This window comes from Lithobates pipiens, unplaced genomic scaffold (genome assembly GCF_037356315.1).
Source record: "Lithobates pipiens isolate NorthernLeopardFrog02 unplaced genomic scaffold, aLitPip1_a1.2 Scaffold_18, whole genome shotgun sequence".
In the NCBI taxonomy this organism is placed as follows: Eukaryota; Metazoa; Chordata; class Amphibia; order Anura; family Ranidae; genus Lithobates; species Lithobates pipiens.
Window position 1 is genome coordinate 336,503,757 of NW_027507758.1, and position 19,439 is coordinate 336,523,195.

General features: G+C 39.5%; 1 protein-coding gene across 2 annotated transcripts in view; it reads left to right on the top strand.

The window, feature by feature from the left end:
* The window catches only part of IMPG1 (interphotoreceptor matrix proteoglycan 1), a 376,955-nt gene that overhangs the window by 142,095 nt on the left and 215,421 nt on the right, over positions 1-19,439 (top strand). For both annotated transcript variants that reach the window (XM_077487351.1, XM_077487352.1), the window contains exon 8: positions 16,078-16,136. In XM_077487351.1, the coding sequence (XP_077343477.1) occupies positions 16,078-16,136 (59 nt within the window). The remainder of the gene's footprint in view (positions 1-16,077; positions 16,137-19,439) is intronic.

The window sequence follows — 19,439 nt, forward strand, 5'->3', positions numbered from 1 at the left end:
CCCCCAACTGTCCCCCTCTTCTGGCTTCAGGTGTCCTCCTCCCTCCCTCTTGTGTCCTCCTCCCTCTCTCCATGTCCCCTTCTGGTCCCCATCCTCCTCCATGTCCCCCTCTGTGCTCCGCAGGTCCTCCTTCGGGTCCCCCTCTGTGCTCTGCGGGTCCTCCTCTGGTCTCCGTCCTCCTCCGGGTCCCCCCTCTGTGCTCTTTTTGTATATAAGTTAGTAATCCTTATAGGGGTCATGCTTACTATGATCCATTAAAAATTGGCATGTTTTGCATTGCCCTTCTGAGGTTCCTACTAGCTGTTTTTCCTATGCGTCCATTCCATGCTCTGGATTACCTGGGGCATCTTTACTATGTGGATTCACATCACCAGATCTTGGTTATATATATGTGAGTACTCGGCTATTATTACATTTATGTTAATGTTTTACATTATAAATATTCATTTATGTTTGTATATTTTATCAATAATTGTGATCTATTCCTTAATTTAATAGGTCTTCTGAGGAAGCTAGTTAACAGTAAAATGCATAGAGACTATCACCTAATTGTTTTCTGCAGTCTGGCCTAAATACAGTTATTAAACTATATGTACATTGAACACCATTTTCTATATGTATACCTATGGATTATGGCTTAGCAGGATAGGCACCTTAGGGAGCCTTCTACATGCAATATGTAACTGCACTGAAATGTTTTTTTATGGATATAGATATGTATCCATAAAAGAAATTGAAGTAGAAACTAGGCTAAAATGATGTCAGAAGATATACAAAGGTTAAATAATTCACAGTCCCCACAGCCTAAGAGAAATAAAAGCAACAGAAATGCATCCAAAAAATCAACAACATATTATAGAAGAAAGTCCCATACACACTATCGGATTTTCTGCTGATTTTTGTCTTCAGATTTAGCAAAACCATATAATATGAGGTCAAACCTTAGGAGTTTCAATTTGTATGCAATCAGGCAGGCCCTTGCACTACATGGTTTTGGTAAATCTGAAGACAAAAATCAGCAGAAAAGTTGACATTGTGTATGGAGCTAAAGATTCAGAAAATTTGCAAACACTCCCCACAAAGCAAGATATGGCTGATATGATGTCTCACTTAGAATGTATGATCAAAGGAGAAATCAATGCAACAAGACTGGACATAAAGAATGTCTTACAAAGGGTAGAAGAAACAGAAGAACACCTAGATGAGCATAGAATGGCCATTATAGAACTGCATGAAAGGCTAGAAATAAGAAACATTTGATATAGGCTTGAAGATCAAGAAAATCAAAGCAGACAAAACTATTTAAGGATCGGGGGTCTCCCTGAGATTGTTAACGATATTGATCTAGGAACGGTGTTACAGGAAGTGTTTTCTGAAAATTTTGAAAAGAAAAAACATCTTCTATCCATTTTGAAAGAATTCATAGAATACAATGACCACATAAGTCTACAACAGATGCTCCAAGACGTAATAGCAAGATTAGATTTCCTCACTATGAAGTAAAAGAACAGGTATCAAAGGGCATGAGAAAATCTGCATTTATCGATTTTATTGGAACTAAGTTACTCATTTTTACACATCTGTTACCTGAGCCATTATTACAAGCTAAGGACATTACTTATAGGTGGGGATTTCCAGCTTGCTTAATCACAAAAAATCAAGGTATTTCAGCATCTTTGCGATTTCCAGAGGACTTAAAGGAATTCTGCAGCAAACTTGACTTGCAAGGCGTCAACTTGGAGAACTGGGAAAAGAAACTCCCAGATTGGGGGAAGTTAAAAGACAGATCATGGAATAAAGTATAAGAATATGGAAATTGAAATTCTGATTATAGCAAGAAATAAGGTTGTAGATGGGTTTTTATTGGTTTGGTTTGGAGGGGAAATTTAGGCCAGGAAGGGAATTGCTCGGGGAGAACCCTGTGGAGTGGCTATGTCCACCTGCTCTTACAGAACCATATCCTAACACTTGCAAATGAGGACTAGTGGCTCACATGGACATATTAAAACCTCTAAGGGATGCCCCGCTTGGCTGTGCATCTATTTAGGCAGCAGCCGGGCGGCACATGACTTTGAATCTCAATGAATTTTTTTGGAAGGAAGAGAGAGAGAGGGCAATTTGGGGATATAAGTTGTCTAAAAAAGTATATATTTTTTATGGTCTTGTTGAATGTTAATAGAATGTAGTATTTCTAGAGTTGAGATAGAACCCTATTTCTATTTCTATGCATGTAGTAACTTTTTTAGAATATGGCCCTCCTTGAAAAAAAATCACCTAGAATGTCAGTGGTTTAAATAGCCCAAATAAGAGACATCTGATTTCTTATTTCTTAATTCCTAGATTTCTAGGAATTAAAAGCATTCTCTCCTAACAGTGTTTTAACAAGAAACTCATCTGAAATGGTCAAAATCAAAACTTTGAGCTTGAAAACCTTCCCAACATGGTTGCATGTTTTTTCTCCCTATTAGCCCTTGTACACACGGTCAGACATTCTGACAGCCAAATTGGATTTTGTCCGATGGATTTTGTCCAACGGATTTTGTCTGAAACTGTCGGACAAAGTTGTCGGAAAATTTGATTGTACATAACGCGATTACGTTATTTCGTTACGACGGGACTACGTTCAGGCTAGTAGCCAATAGCTTTGGTCTAGGAATTTGATCTGAGCATGCGTGGCACTTTGTCACTTTGCCGGTGGTATAGCCACACTGCCCCATTGATTTCAATGGGTAAGAGCAGTTTAGGAGCGGTGAATATACCGCTTCTTTCACCGCTCCAAAGACACCGCTCCAAATACACCGCCCCTAAAACGACGGTAAAGCGCCGCTAAAAATAGCAGCGCTTTACCGCCGATTCCGCAGCGCCCCAGTGTGAAAGGGGCCTAATTCCAAAGTACTGGAATGTAAAAAATATATCGACAATTAAGGAGTGGTTTAGAGATATAGACAGAACTAGGCTAATGGAAGAATTAATTGGTTTACTAAACGATGTTGGACTAAGATTTCATAGAATATGGAAAAGCTAGCTTGAGTTTAAACAATCCCCAACCTATATAAGTTATATAGGTAATGAGAATGCAAATTAAAAGATGTGGGGGGAGATGGAACAAAGGGAATCTCTTGAGTGTAATATTAAGAAGATTAGGGCCCCTTTACCTCTCTATCTCGCTTTTCTTTCTCCTGGTTATTTGGTGAATCGGGTTGATAGCTGCATATAGCTGTCTCAGTATTCACCCATAATCAAATAATTTATGGGGTGCTTAAGCTTAAACAAAAAGTAGTGTGTCTGTGTTTTTTTATGTTTTTTTTATCTTCACTAGGGTGTAGGCATTCACTAGGAAATAGTGTAACTGGGATAAATATTTGGTAAGGGGACACGCAGGGCCGGATTAAGAGCATCATGTGCTTGGTGCTGAGGATTTTGGTGGACCTTTTACTGGGCACCCCTCTGCTTTCCAAGAGCCTGTGCTGGCGTGTGCCCAAACTCAAAAGTGCGCAGCCACACAGGCATAACAGTAGGGAAGCCTGCCATTTGATTTGCCAAGTTTCTGTAAGGGCCGTGCATTGGCATGCACTCTGAGCTGAAAGAGTGCAGCTGCAAAGGCCTAACACTATGGAAGCCACAGACTTCTGTAAGAACCCTGCATTGGCGTGCCCCAGGCTTCTCTTAGGACTGCTAATGCAGTGCCCATGATCAATCCCACCACCCTGCCTAGGCGGTGCATGTGGAATGCAGGGCCCGTCAGGGGAGATCTCTTCCCATTGGCCCATTGCTTTCCATGTGCTTTTTGGGTGGCTGGGCCTATATTAAGGTAGGGGCCTGGAGCTGCAGCTCCAATAGCCCCTACGTTAATCCAGCCCTGGGGACACATATATTTAGGTGGATCAGGTTGATAGCGATTGGTAGCTGTCTCAGTATTCACCCCTAAACTAAATTCAATTAAAAATGATCTCACTTTTAATTTTTTTTTTAACCGCTTCAGCCTCTGAAGATTTTACCCCCTTCCCGACCAGAGCACTTTTTGCAATTCGGCACTGCGTCGCTTTAACTGACAATTGCGTGGTCGCTGTTGCTCCGAAACAAAATTGACGTCCTTTTTTTCCCACAAATAGATTTCTTTTGGTGGTATTTGATCACCCCTGTGGTTTTTATTTTTTGCGCTATAAACAAAAAAAGAGCGACAATTTTGAAAAAAACACATTATTTTTTACATTTTGCTATAATAAATTTCCCCAAAAAATATATAAAAACATTTTTTTCATCAGTTTAGGCCGATGCGTATTCTTCTACATATTTTTGGTAATAAAAAAATCACAATAAGCTTCTATTGATTGATTTGCGCAAAAGTTATAGCTTTTTTCAAAATAGGGGATAGTTTTATGGCATTTTTCTTAATATTTTTTTTTTTTAGTAATGGCGGCGATCATTTATTGTGAATGCGACATTATGGCGGACACATCGGACATATTTGACAAATTTTTGGGACCATTTACATTTATACAGCAATCAATGCTATACAAATGCACTGATTCCTGTGTAAATGGAACTGGTAGTGAAGGGGTTAACCACTAGGGGGCAGTGTAAGGGTTAAGTATATCCTGGGGAGTGATTCTAACTGTGGGGGGGTGTGGCTATGTGTGACACATCACTAATCTCTGCTCCCAATCACAGGGAGCAGAGATCAGTGACACTGTCACTAGGCAGAATGGGGAGATGCTTGTTTGCATTAGCATTCTTCCTCTCTGTGAGGCGATCGTGGGTATCCCCAAGGTGATCGAGTCAGCGGGACCCCCGACCCGACTCATGTAGGTCCCGGCTGGCGCACACGTGCCGCTGCCGGCGCACACAAGATGTCACGGCGGCAAATTTAAAGGGACGTACAGGTACTCCCATTTGCCCAGCCATGCCATTCTGACGACATTGGCGTGTGCCAGTCAGGAACCGGTTAAGGGCTCTGTAACCACTTGTCAACAGGGCACTTACACCCTTTTCCTGCCCAAGCCATTTTTCAGCTTTCAGCGCTGTCGCACTTTCAATGACATTTGCGTGGTCGTGCTACACTGTACCCAGACACAATTTGTATAATTGTATTTATTTTTACACAAATAGAGCTTTCTTTTGGTGGTATTTAATCACTGCTGTTTTTTTTAATTTTTTTACAAAAAAAGACCAAAAATGTAAAAGAAAAAATGTTTTTAACTTTTTTTCTGTCAGTAAATTTTGTAACTAAGTAATTTTTCGTCTTCACTGATGTACGCTGATGAGGCGGCACTGGTGGGCATTGATGAGGTAGCACTTATGGGCACTGATAGGTGGCACTGATATTTCTTACTGATGAGCACTGATAGGCGGCACTGATGGGCACTGTTAGATGGCACTGATGGGCACTAATAGGCGGCACTGGTGGGTACTGATAGATGGCATTAATAGGCAGCACAGATAGGCGGTACTGATGGGCATTGATGGGTGCCACTGATGGGCAACACTGATGGGTGACACTGATAGGCGGCACTGATAGCCAGCACTGACTGGCATTCCTAATAGGCACTGATTTATGGGACTTGTGGGTAGTGGTGGGCACTGATTGCTACCACTGGTGGGCAGTGATTGCTGGCATTGGTGGGCAATGTTGGGCACTGATTAGGGGTTGCTATATTGCTATATTGTAATCAGGGCACTGATGATCAGTGCCCTGATTACATTCCTTGATGTCCCCCTGCGTGGAGATGCCGCTGATTGGCTCTCCTCGCCACGCACTCTGTCAGTGTGAGGCAAGCTGATTACCGACATCTCCATGTTTACATGTGACCAGCTGTGATTGGACACAGCCGATCGCATGGTTAAAGAGCTACGGACGGGGCTCTTTACAGAGATCAGGGTCATGCCGTGTCCTAGCAACACAGTGCAGTTGCGAACGCTACCCTGCGCGTGCCCTATGGGCCATCCCAGAACAAGAGCCACACCGCCCCGCCATCATTTCACGGCAGCAACTAGTTAGGCTTAAAGCAAAAGGGAGTGTGTGATTGGGGTTTTTTTTTTTTGTTCTTGGAGAAAGAGGGAAGGTTAGGAATAATTACATATTAAACGATATTTTAAATATTTTTGTGGTATGTTAACTAGGAATATTATATATGATATGTGATTGTGGATGTTTTGAAATGTTATTTATTTCAATGAAGACTAATAAAAAGATTTTGTTAAGGATATAGATATGTCTAAGGAATTTTTGTAAATGAATACATCTATCTTTGTGTTTTCGATTAACCGAGTACTTTTTGGGGGTTAAGAATGGTACATTTAAACTCCTTTTTCCTTATTTTTTCTCTTCTCATATTTCTAATGTATTGTGTACAGTATTACATTTCTGAATCAACTGTAATGCAAAATGCTTTGGGTGGCATTTATGAAGTAAATTAGCGACTAAATTAGTCGCAAATCAGGCTGTGCATCCTTCAGAAAATTTTCGGCAACAGGTTTACAGAGAATTCAGTGTGTCTGAGAGAGCCAGCAAGAATCAGCTGAAAAAGTGTTGTCTCCCATTTCACCCAGAGGGAGTGTGTCACTGAAAGTTTCATCAGAGGTTTTGCAGCAATCGCAACATAATATGAGTTTCTGTTTGCTAGAAATGTGTCCATGCCTAAAAAGTCATGGTGTCATAACTTGCCCTGTGCTCTGGAATGGAGATAATGCTACTAGGCATGATGCTGGATCTCTATTGCCGCGTACACACAACCAGACTTTTCGACAGCAAAGGTCCGACGGAACTAATCAGTCGGACAATTCAATCATGTGTGGGCTCCATAGGACCTTTGCTGTCCAAAAATCTGACGGACTTTAGAAATAGAACATGTTTCAATTTTTTTTTGACGGAACTCCACCGGACCCAGTTCCTATCGAGAAATCCACTTGTGTGTATGCTAGTCCGATGGACAAAAAATGACTCTAGGGCAGCTGCTGGCTGAACTTCCTTATTCTAGTTCGGTCGTACGTCATCACGTTAGAATCCGTCGGACTTTGGTGTGATTGTGTGTGGCCAAGTCCATTCATTCGGAAAGTCCATCGGAACTCCGCCGAAAATCCATTGGGAAGACCGCCGGACCTAGTCCGTTGAAAAGTCTGGTCGTGTGTATGGGGCATATGTCTAGCTGCCTGTGTGAAAATGTCTTCTTTCGTCCCTAGCAACATTGAGGATATTTCTGTAGAGCCTGATAGGTAAGCATGTGAGGAGCCTGCTGTTTTTTTGTCCTATAGTCATATTGATAAAATGGCAGATCAAAGTAAAGAGAAGGGAAAAAAAATAGCTCCAGGTCCAGTACACTCAAATTAAGGTGGAGATACCTACTGCATTGGTGGATAAAACTCTCACTAATGAGGAAAATGCTGGAACTTCTAAAACAGTGATTATTATTATGATTATTATTATTATAGGTTTTATATAGCGCCAACAGTTTGCGCATCACTTTACAACATGAGGGCAGACATTACAGTTACGTTACAATTATGTACATGAGGAATCAGAGGGCCCTGCTCGTTAGAGCTTACAATCTAATGGATTATGGAGACTGTCAGTAAGACTGTGAAGTGTGAATCACCCCAGTTAGGAGACTGGCTTTATATCTTGAAGGAGACTTTCCTCTATACAATGTACTGTATAGTGGAGAGGCAAGAGTTAGAAATGCATGTGCAAACATCATGGTGACTGCTGCTGATAAAAATGTCAATGTGAAAATGAAAATGGTTTAATGAAGACTGGCATCTCTAAAAATGCGCCTGTATTTAATACAGAGCCACAGGCTCACCTAGATGGAAATTTTTATGTGCTTAGTGCAGAGTATGTTTGATACACAAAACAATTACACTGGGATAGTTTGGTGAAAAGTTTATTATCAATGTTAAACGAGGTCTCTGTATGTCACAGTATGGCCAAAGAAGCTGGTGTTGGTGGAAGTATGAGATGGCACAAGACAATGAAGAGATTGGGGTCTTTAACCCAAAGTTGGGTTCATGGAACAAAGGACAAATGTCAGCACAGTTGGTGGCAGATTGTTATATGCCAGAGGTGCACTCTGAAGTTGCTGCAGGAGAAACTGCAGTGTTTGCATCATCTGCTGACATTACCCTGCAAGGAGTTGACAAACAGAATGTTTTTATTGATGACAATGATAAAATGTGCAATTCATTGCAGATTCATGGTGAGCTGGTTGCATTGGTTGATGATAGACCCGAAGATCAGTGTGATGTGATGGCTGAGGCTGAAACATGTAATGAGATGGGTGATTGCTTAACCAGTTAAGGACCAGATGGATTTACCTCCTTAATGACCAGGCCATTTTTTACGTTACGGCACTGCATTGCTTTAAATGACAATTGTGTGGTTATGGGACGCTGTACCCAAACAAAATTGACGTCCTTTTTCCCCACAAATAGAGCTTTCTTTTGGTGGTATTTGATCACCTCTGCAGTTTTTATTTTTTGCACTATAAAAAATAAATATCCAAAAAAATAAATAAAAAAAATAAACATTTTTTTTCATCAGTTTAGGCTGATATATATTCTTCTACATATTTTAGATTTAAAAAAAATTACAATAAGTATATATTGATTGGTTTGTACAAAAGTTATAGCATCCACAAAATAGGGGATAGATTTATGCCATTTTTATTATTAATTTTCGTTTTTACCAGTAATGGCAGCGATCAGCCATTTTTAGCGGGACATTGCGGCGGACAGATCAGACACTTCTGAAACTATTTTGGGACCACTGACATTTATACAGTGATCAGAGCTAAAAATAGCCACGGATTACTGTATAAATATCACTGGCAGAGAAGGGGTCAGCACTAGGGGGCGATCAAGGGGTTAAGTGTGTTCCCTCATGTATTCTAACTGTGGGGGGAAGGAACTGCCTGGAGGAGGATAATCTTTAGGAGCAGCAGTTCTGTCTCTCCTCCCCTGACAGCATGGAGAACTGTCTGTTTACACTGACAGATCTCTGTTCTGTCTCTGTCAGCAGCGTTCTCGGGTTGCAGGCAGGTGGCCACGGACTTCAGCTGCGGCGTCCCACCCCTAGAATTCTTAAAGCGGCCGATGTACCACGACTGTGATTTACCAAGGGGAGCCAACCTGCCGCAGTATAACTGCAGGGGCTGGTCCTTAAGTGGTTAACTATCACAGCAGAGATAAATAATATAAACAAAATATGCCTCCTACTTGTTCAGGAGGGCAGTTTAGCCTCCTTAGCGGTATTCCCGAGTCAGTCTCGGGGTGAATTTTCACTACGAAAAGCGGTAACCCCATGACCCACTTATGATTATATCACAAGATCCAGGCAAAGTTACTTACTTTGTCCCCAGGATCCTGTGATGTGTCCGCGGGCTGTGTACTCCGCTAAATGTATCACAGTGCCAGATTCCGCTCCCTGCAAGCATCACAACACATGGGGATGGAGCCCGGCGCCAATTTCAAAAAGTTAAAAACGCATAATACATACAGTACACTCTAATCCTACTCTAATCCTACAGATTACATTATTGTATCAAATTATTTCACCTCCCCTTTGTCCCTAATGCTTTGTCCAGTGCCCATCATGCAGTTTTATATTTTATATACTGTTCTTTCTGCCTGGAAACTTGGGATTGTCCATAGCAACCAAAAAGTGGTTTTAGACCAGCTAGAAAACAACGATAATAAATTAGAATCACTTGCAGGATTGAGCGATAGTGATTTGTGGGGAAATTTGTCATCAAACATTGAAAGTAATGACAGCTACAATTCTGCAACTGAGCAAATTTCTGTGTTTTTTTATTTGATTAGATTATTGAATACATTTTATTATTATCATATTATTTGTTATAATTATTTATAGTTATTTATTATATTATAATTTATGATTTCCTATTTCAAACGTTATCATACCCGGAATGTCTACTAGACTCTTGTTTATACAAATTTAAGTGAGTTATTCCTAAGTATTACAGGCCTACAATATAAAATGCCAAATTTCCATGCAAAACAATGTACCGCTTTGAGCATCAAAAATCTGACATAATCATACCACCAGGGAGGTTAAGAAAAGATTACACAGTTTAGGATGAATCCAGAGGCAGACGGTGTACTAAAACAATGTCCCCTTCAGGTTAGTGTGGTTTGGGAAATATTTGCCACAATTTAAGAAGTTCCAGGGAAACAAAATTTTACTAAATAGCTTATATGCCCCCCAAAAAATGACTTGAATAAGGAGTTAGAATCTTTAAAAGTGTTACATGACTCAAAGATACCTGAATGGAAAGACAAGTGGTCTAACATGAAGAAAGAGACTGAGATCGAAGTTTAAGTGATAAAACTGATAGAATGAAGTGTACCGTGGACATGGAGGAACCAAAGAAGCTTAGATCAGATATGCAGTTCACCAGATATAATTAATACAATGGCACCCATACAGCTTTAGTACATCAAGTAATACCCACTATAGCTGGATCTTCTGGCCATGCATCTATTCCTTTTTCCTAGTAGCCATCTAGCGGTCTTAAGAACGCAAAGGCTTGTTCTTTCTTCTTTTTTCTTTACTACTCTATTCTCCTACTTTTCTCCAGTGATTTCAAATCTAATGTTAGGCTTGATGTAAAAATGTATGTGCATGCCTATCTCTATTGATCAGACAAAAGGCTCCTTCAGTGAATATGTTCTAATATAATGCTCCCCGCTGGATGACACCTAATGTCATATAAGCTGACAAAGCTGGACATTGTTTTTTATTTTTTTCTAGGGTATGTAAGGTCTCTACTGTTTGACTTGGGAAACAGCCTATTGGTTTTCAGATGCTACATCCTCTGTAATCTGCTTATGTGATAATTCTCATGCAGAATTTTGTACAAAGTATTGTATGTTTTGAAAATGCTTGATAAAAAAATGTGTTATTTGTAGAAAAAAAGTTACTCATGCATAGGAGATTTACTAAAACTGATGCACATAGAATCTGGTGCAGCTGTGCGTAGTAACCAATCAGCTTCTCAGGTTGTTCAATTAAGCTTTGCCAATAAGCCCCCGTTACCGACATCGGCACATTGGCATGCGATTTGACATCTCAAAAACCAGAGCCTATCACCGGCAATGGCACCGTTCGAATTGGTGCAACGACGACATTGCATCACCGCACAATTCCCAAAAGTAGTTCCTGCACTACTTTTGGATACTTTTGGCGACTTCAGGGGCAATTTCAATAGACATCTGTGCATGAACCTGCACAGATGTCTCTCAAATCACCCCCCAAGTTGGACTGAAAGCGTGTTTGAAATCATGCGAGTTCAGCTGAAAATGCATTTATACATTGACACAATCAACATGAAAAAACAATGATAATCATTGTAGATTCTCGTACATTAATTCTGTGATTTAAAAATATGAATGACAAACTATTAAACTATTTGGGGATCAAAACTAAGATTTCACTAAAGGAAGTGGTTCACAGTGAGAGATATTGAGGGAAAATTAGGGCATATGAATGTAGATGAGAAAATTATGCATCCAACCTATTAGAAGTGATTATTAAAGTAAAAATACATTAACATCATATCTAAAATGATTTCCTCTCGGAATTCTGATTTTTAATTAAAAATCCACCAAAATTCTCTCTCTAGCTTGTGGTGGGTGTCTGTACCCCTCCCCCCCCCCCCCCCCAGGTGGATTTTTTACTCTCTCTAGGCCAGTGGTCATCAATCCTGTCCTCTGGGCCCACTAACAGGCCAGGTTTGCAAGATAACTGAAATACATCACAGGTGATATTATTTGATGCTCAGTGATTGCAGTATTCTATTCTGCATCTCCCCAAGGTAATACATAAACCCTGGCCTGTTAGTGGGCCCTGAGGACAGGGTTGATGACCACTGCTCTAGGCCATAAAAAGTGAAGGAGGACACATTACCAGGATGCACATATTTAAAATGTTTAGATACATTTAATAAGCCCTTATCATTCTGATATGAAGCTCCATGAAAGTGTTCCCTCACACGCGTCCTGAGAGATCTAATTGCGCCGCCCACACACTGCAGACTGCACAAAGTATACTCTATTGCATAAACTACTTTGGAGGAACCACAGTTTATGTAGTCCAACAGAAAAAAACTTCTTCCCTGTAGCACAAGATTGTACTGTCTTAGAATTTTTGATATGTTTGTGGCAGAAACGACAAGTGATGGTGCCACAGGCAAATGATCCATTGGCACTTAACCATGTCCTCTCCACACCTTTGGACAAAAACAAGCTGGGTGATAAAATTCCTCCCAAAGTTTTAACCCGATGGCTGGAAAATCTACACCCTCTCTTTAGGAATGGAGAAAGATCACAATTCGTGGACAACATAGGTAGATTTTTTTAATGATATCCTTAATTTGATTAAATTCTACTGAATAGGTGGTAGCAAAAGTAAGATTATCTTGGCTGTCAGATTTGCCTTTTTTATGGGATTTGTGTTTCAATAACATGGATCTATCCCTGTCTGCAGCTGTGGCTATTGCTCTGTTTACATCCTGAGTTATATTTACATACTACTAATCTAGAGGCTATTGTGTCATACTCCTGGACAAAGATTCTTTCAGTGGAACAATTTCACTTAGCTCTTATGCATTCACCAAGTGGAACCGATCTAATCGTGTGTGTAGGATGACATCTCGTCGAGCAGCAAAACCGAGTTGCTGATGTATTCTTTCCAATAAGTGCGGGTAGATATGGTTCCACTTGTAGAATTACCCTCCAAACTGATATCCAGAAAATTTATTTTAGATTTATTAAATCACAACTAAATTACAGATTTTAATTATTATTATTAAGATTCTAGTTAAAGGGAAAGGTGTCCTCTGAAGTGCCCTGCCATATAAATAGCAAGCCATCTATGAAACGACTGTACCATTTAATGCGGCTCACAAAGGAATTATTGAGACAAAAAATAAATTTTCCCTTTCACCACCCCATGTATAAATTAGCTAAAGAGGGGAAAAACTTAGCCCCCATAGAGGCACCTTTACACTGGAGATAGAATGTATTGTCAAAAGAAAAAAAATTGTGCTTTAACATGAAATCGACCATAATTATAATAAACTCTCTTCCATACAGAGAGTTTATTATAGTTCCATACTACAGGAACTATAGCATTGGCGGTGAAACCTGAGGGCATCAAGAGCTAATTCATGGGGAAGGTGGGAATATAATGCTTCCACATCCATTGTTATCCAAATGGAAGTGTCATTCCACATCATACTTTCAGTGCTAGCTAAAATAGCTGTAGTGTCTTTAATGTACCCTTAGGACGAGCAGTTGTTGATATTGGTTGATCCAGTGGCCCAGCTTCTCAAAAAGTGAACCAATCCCAGCAACAATGGGACATGCCTGAATGGTAGGGGTATTTTTATGCAATTTTGGTAGGTGATAAAAAACCGGGACCACTAGATCTTGAACCAACAAATACTCTCCTGTCTTGGGGGACATGACTCCCATTTCTATACCTGTATCTAGCAGGTGAGATGAATGCTGTTTGAAAAGGGAGTTTAGATTGGCAGTCAGGGTGCAGTAGGTTGTTAAATTTGTTAATTGGCGTAAAGCCTGTTTTCTATAATCCTCCGTACTCATGACCACCAATGACTCCTTGTCTGCTTGCCCGATCACTATTCCTTTATGATTTTTGAGGGTTTTTAATGACAGTTATCTGATTGAAGAAGTTCTCCCTACTCTCTCATTAAGGGCAACAAGATCTTGTTCTACAAGTAGTTGGGACGTTTCCACTGCATTGCTACGTGTATGCACTGGATAGAAGTATTTGTCACCTCCTACAACATGTTTTTTATTTAACCCATGAGACCCACCCATGGACTCAGAATGAAGGCTCTCCAAAGCTGACTTCATCATTAAATCCTGAAAATTAAAATAATCTCTATGTGATGTTTCCTGTATGTCGCTCTGGCCGCCTTCAGCTGAGACCATAGGGGTTAGATGCTGAGAAAAATGTTTTTTCAAAACTATATTTCTAACAAAACAATTGACATCCAATAGAGTATTAAAGATATCACAGTGTGTATTGAGGGAGAAAAAGAGAGACCTTTTAACAGCAAAGATAATTCAGGATCCAAAAGGTGGACATGAGAAAGATTCACCACATTATGAATATTGTCCGTATTCTGTTTCACCTGCATTATAGTTTCCTGTTGGCCCTTGTTTGTAAATATCGCGGTCCTTGATGTGCTTCGACTCCCTCTTCTGTTTTTTTTTTTCCTTTTGCCTTTTTCTTCACTTGAGTGTCCTTTGTGGCTGAATAGTTTTTTGATTGTTCTTTTTCACATGCCAAGTCCTGGGAAAACACAGAAGAGGTTGAGCTCCTAGAAGTAACTGGAGCAACTCCATCTGTGATATCAGAGAGCTATGATTGTGAATCTGAAACTTCCAGACAGCTGAAATAGACAGGAGGCTGAAGTTAAGCATCTGTGTTGCTGTGGAAGAAAGATGCTGAGAGTTGCAAAGACAAGCGAGGTTGTGAAGTGATTTTTGTGAAATTTCCTTTTAATAAAAGTGGTCAAGGACAGCACTAAAAAAGTGAAAGCTCTATCTTCAGCTAATCTTTCCACCAAAAGTAAAAACGATATAAATATACACTATATTACCAAAAGTATTGGGACATCTGCCTTTACAAGCATCCCAGCCTGTAGGGTTCAATATCGAGTTGGCCCACCCTTTGTAGCTATAACAGCGTCAACTCTTCTGGACAAGTTGTCCACAAGGTTTAGGAGTGTCTATGGGAACTTTTGACCATTTGTGAGGTCAGTCATTGATGTGGACAAAAAGGCCTGGCTCGCAGTCTCCGCTCTAATTCATCCCAAAGGTGTTCTATCAGGTTGAGGTCAGGACTCTGTGCAGGTTAGTCAAGTTCCTCCACCCCAAACTTGCTCATCCATGCCTTTATGGACCTTGTTAGTGCACTGGTGCGCCGTCATGTTGGAACAGGAAGGGTCCATCCCCAAACTGTTCCCACAAAGTTGAGATCATGAAATTGTCTAAAATGTCTTGGTATGCTGATGCCTTAAGAGTTCCCTTCATTGGAACTAAGGGGCCAAGTCCAACCCCTGAAAAGCAACCCAACAACATATTCCCTACCTCCACCAATTGATTTGGACCAGTGCACAAAGCAAGGTCCATAAAGACACGGATGAGTGAATTTGGGGTGGAAGAACTTGACTGGCCTGCACAGAGCCCTGACCTCAACCCGATAGAACACTTTTGGGATGAATTAGAGCGGAAACTGTGAGCCAGGCCTTTTTGTCCACATCAGTGCCTGACTTCACAAATGCGCTTCTAGAAGAATGGTCAAACATTACCATAGACACATTCCTAAACCTTGTAGATGACCTTCCTAGAAGAGTTGAGGCTGTTATAGCTGCAAAGGGTGGGCCAACTCAATATTGAACCCTACAGACTAAGACTGGGATGCCATTAAAGTTCATGTGCGTGTAAAGGCAGACAGCCCAATACTTTTAATAATATTGTTTATATAGTTTATATATGTATATATATATATATATATATATATATATATATATATATATATATATATATATATATATATATATATATATATATATATATTCATATTCAATAAATAAATAATCTTTCTTTTTAGTTTGATTTTCTTTTCAAAAAAACTCTTTTCTGTACCTTGTTATTTTTTTTTCCTTTACCTAAACAGATCTCTCCTAGTTTATTAAATTGACTGGCACCGCAACAAATCCAACCCCCCCCCCCAACACTCTCTTTTCAATCTGCTAATGTCGGGAGGAGGTGCTTTTCTGTATTTTATTTCCCCGCCTGACCCCTTTTTTCTGTCTCCATATATATATATATATATATATATATATATATATATATATATATATATATATTTTTTTTTTTTTTACTTTTGGTGGAAAGATTAGCTGAAGATACCTAGGGTATTGGAAGAGATAGTACAAGAGATAAATAAAACAAATCAAACAAAGTCTTAAACAGTACATGCTGCTAAATGTATTTATCATTCAACATATCATTTTGTTTTTTTCTTAGATGCAAAAGGTATTTGAAATGCTTCCAGGATTCAAAGAAATACAGGTTCTACGATTTAGGTAAGAACTACATATTTTTTTGTTTTTTGACTGTCACAACCAATTATAGTGCGTTCCTCCAGTCTACTACCACAATTCAGCTTGTCAGGCTCAAGATCTCAGAAACAGGTGGTAGATTTCCTTCTTTTCCTTTTGTTTTCCTTTCTACTTTTATAATTTAAAAAAAAAAAAAAAATGTTTGAAAATGCATAGCATATGCATATCAAAAGGATACCAGCTCAGCATGCCAATCATCTGGCATCCCCATAACAAACATTTTGCAGACATAAGTTTTCCCTGCTATATTAATACCAGCACATATATCTTTCAGCATTAGATGGGTAAAATAATAAATAATTAAGTGGTGATGTTGAAAAGTTTATGTGTAATTTGCTTGCTCCAAGTTGGACAAGGTAGATGGAAGCTCCATGCACAAATCGTTTCTTTGGAAAAAAAAAAAAGTCCCTTCCCTTCTTTTTCAGCAAAACATTAATGCCACGTACACACGACCGGACTTTTCGAGGGACTAGGTCTGACAGACTTTCAACGGAGTTCTGACAGAGTTCTGACAGAGTTCTGGCAGACTTTCCAAATGAACGGACTTGGCCACACACAATCACACCAAAGTCCGACGGATTCGAACGTGATGACGTACGACTGGACTAGAATAAGGAAGTTCATAGCCAGTAGCCAACAGCTGCCCTTGCGTCGGTTTTTGTCCGTCGGACTAGCATACACACGAGCGGATTTCTCGGTAGGAACTGGGTCCTGTCAGACTTTTGCAAATCAAAAGTCCGCTGCAGCCCACACACGATTGAATGGTCTGCCGGAATTGTTCCGTCTGACTTTTGATGTTGAAAAGTCTGGTCGTGTGTACGTGGCATAAGAGTAATCCACAAAGCGTATTTTATCTTTGTTGTCTTGCAGAAAGTTTCCTCTTACTTGAAAAACCCTGTCTAGGGGAAGAAAGGGTTCCCTCTCCATTTAGTATGGGGTTTTCAATTGAGATTATTTACTAAAAATGTAAAGGTTGTGCACCAAAGTAGATGGTGAAACTAAGAACTTTGTATAACCAATCATGTGCAGGGATTAAACATTTAAAATAAACAGAGTTTCATCCTAAAAACTAGGCTACGTTTATGCGGCAAATAGAACAGTATCTGCTACTTTAGTAGATCAACCCCACTGATTTACTGAAAAAGTAAAATTGATTTAGAATGAACCAGGATATGCTTTTCAGCATGTATAGGTAGAGTAAGTCGTTCATTGTGATGCACATGTGAGGCACTGGCTGCCAGGATTGTGGACAGTGTTTATGTATCACATAGATTTCTCACCTGGTGTGGGACTTTAGGGTTTGTGTCGAATATGTGTTGATGACTAATATTTGAATGTAATTATTAGTATTGTTGTGGGAACAGGAGTGTGATAACAGGTTTAGAATGCAAACTCCTCCAATCCTAAATCAACTTGTTTTTTTCCAGAGAGTAGCATTTTTGAATCTCAAAATAGATGACAAAGTCCAACAGTACTTGCAAAATAATATAATGATCAGAAGCCTCCAGAATATCCAGTTCTGCTGTTACAAACTTAGCAGGATTAACCTTCACTAATATACACCTACTCCCCATTGACTAGAATGTAGAGCAATCTGATTCGTTTTTTGAGTATACTAGCACAAAATAGATGGCTTTGTCATCTATTTTAGAATCCAATAAACACTACTCTCTGAGTTGCTGTAGAAATTCTTTTGGAATGGAGGAGTTTGCATTCTATACCTGTCAATGCTCTCCTGTTTCCACAAAATGCTAATAATTACACTAAATTATTAGTCACGATTAATATTTTTGACAATATAGAGAAAACAAACATTTTATTTTCCCAGAATCTTAATAATTCCTGTCCTGAGTCTTGGAGTCCAGAGCTTTGTAAATATTTGGATAGGAAATGCCTCCATTCCTACAGTAGGTCCACATAGTTACATAGTTAGTCAGGTTGAAAAAAGACACAAGCCCATCCAGTTCAACCACAAAAAAAAAAAAAAATATATATATATATATATATATATATATATATATATATATATATATATATATATATATATATATATATATATATATATATATATATATAATATATATATAATATCATACCAGCAAAAAACCCCAGCAGAGCATGATCCAATTTGCTAAAGCAGGGGAAAAAATTCCTTCCTGATCCCCCGAGAGGCAATCAGATTTTCCCCGGATCAACTTTACCTATAAATGTTAGTACCCAGTTATATTATGTACACTTAGGAAATAATCCAGGCCTTTCTTAAAGCAATCCACTGAGCTGGCCAGAACCACCTCTGCAGGGAGTCTATTCCACATTTTCACAGCTCTTACTGTGAAGAAACCTTTCCGTATTTGGAGATGAAATCTCTTTTCCTCTAGACGTAAAGAGTGCCCCCTTGTCCTCTTTGTTGACTGTAAAGTGAATAACTCGACACCGAGTTCCCTATATGGACCCCTTATATATTTGTACATGTTGATTATATCCCCCCTTAATCTCCTCTTATCAAGAGTAAATAAATTCAATTCCTCTAATCTTTCCTCATAGCTGAGTTCCTCCATGCCTCTTATCAGTTTGGTTGCCCTTCTCTGCACTTTCTCCAGTTCAGCGATATCCTTTTTGAGAACTGGTGCCCAAAACTGAACTACATATTTCAGATGAGGTCTTACTAATTATTTGAACAGGGGCAAAATGATATCTCTCGCTCTGGAGTACATACCTCTTTTAATACAGGAAAGGACTTTGCTCGCTTTGGAAACCGCAGCTTGGCATTGCATGCTATTATTGAGCTTATGATCTACCAAAACCCCCAGATCCTTCTCCACTATGGATTTCCCCAGTTGTACTCCCCCTAGCATGTATGATGCATGCATATTCTTAGCCCCCAAGTGCATAACTTTACATTTCTCAACATTAAACCTCATCTGCCACATAGTCGCCCAAGTAGACAGAGCATTGAGGTCGGCTTGTAAATTGGAGACATCGTGTAAGGACGTTATTCCACTGCATAGCTTGGTGTCATCTGCAAACATGGAAATGTTACTTTTGATCCCAGACCCAATATCATTTATAAAGATATTAAAAAGTAAGGGTGCCAAAACTGAACCTTGGGGTACACCACTGATAACCTTAGACCATTCAGAGTAAGAATCATTAACCACGACTCTCTGAATTCTGTCTTTTAGCCAGTTTTCTATCCATTTACAAACTGATATTTCCAAACCTGTAGACTTTACCTTACACATGAGTCGTGTGTGCGGAACTGTATCG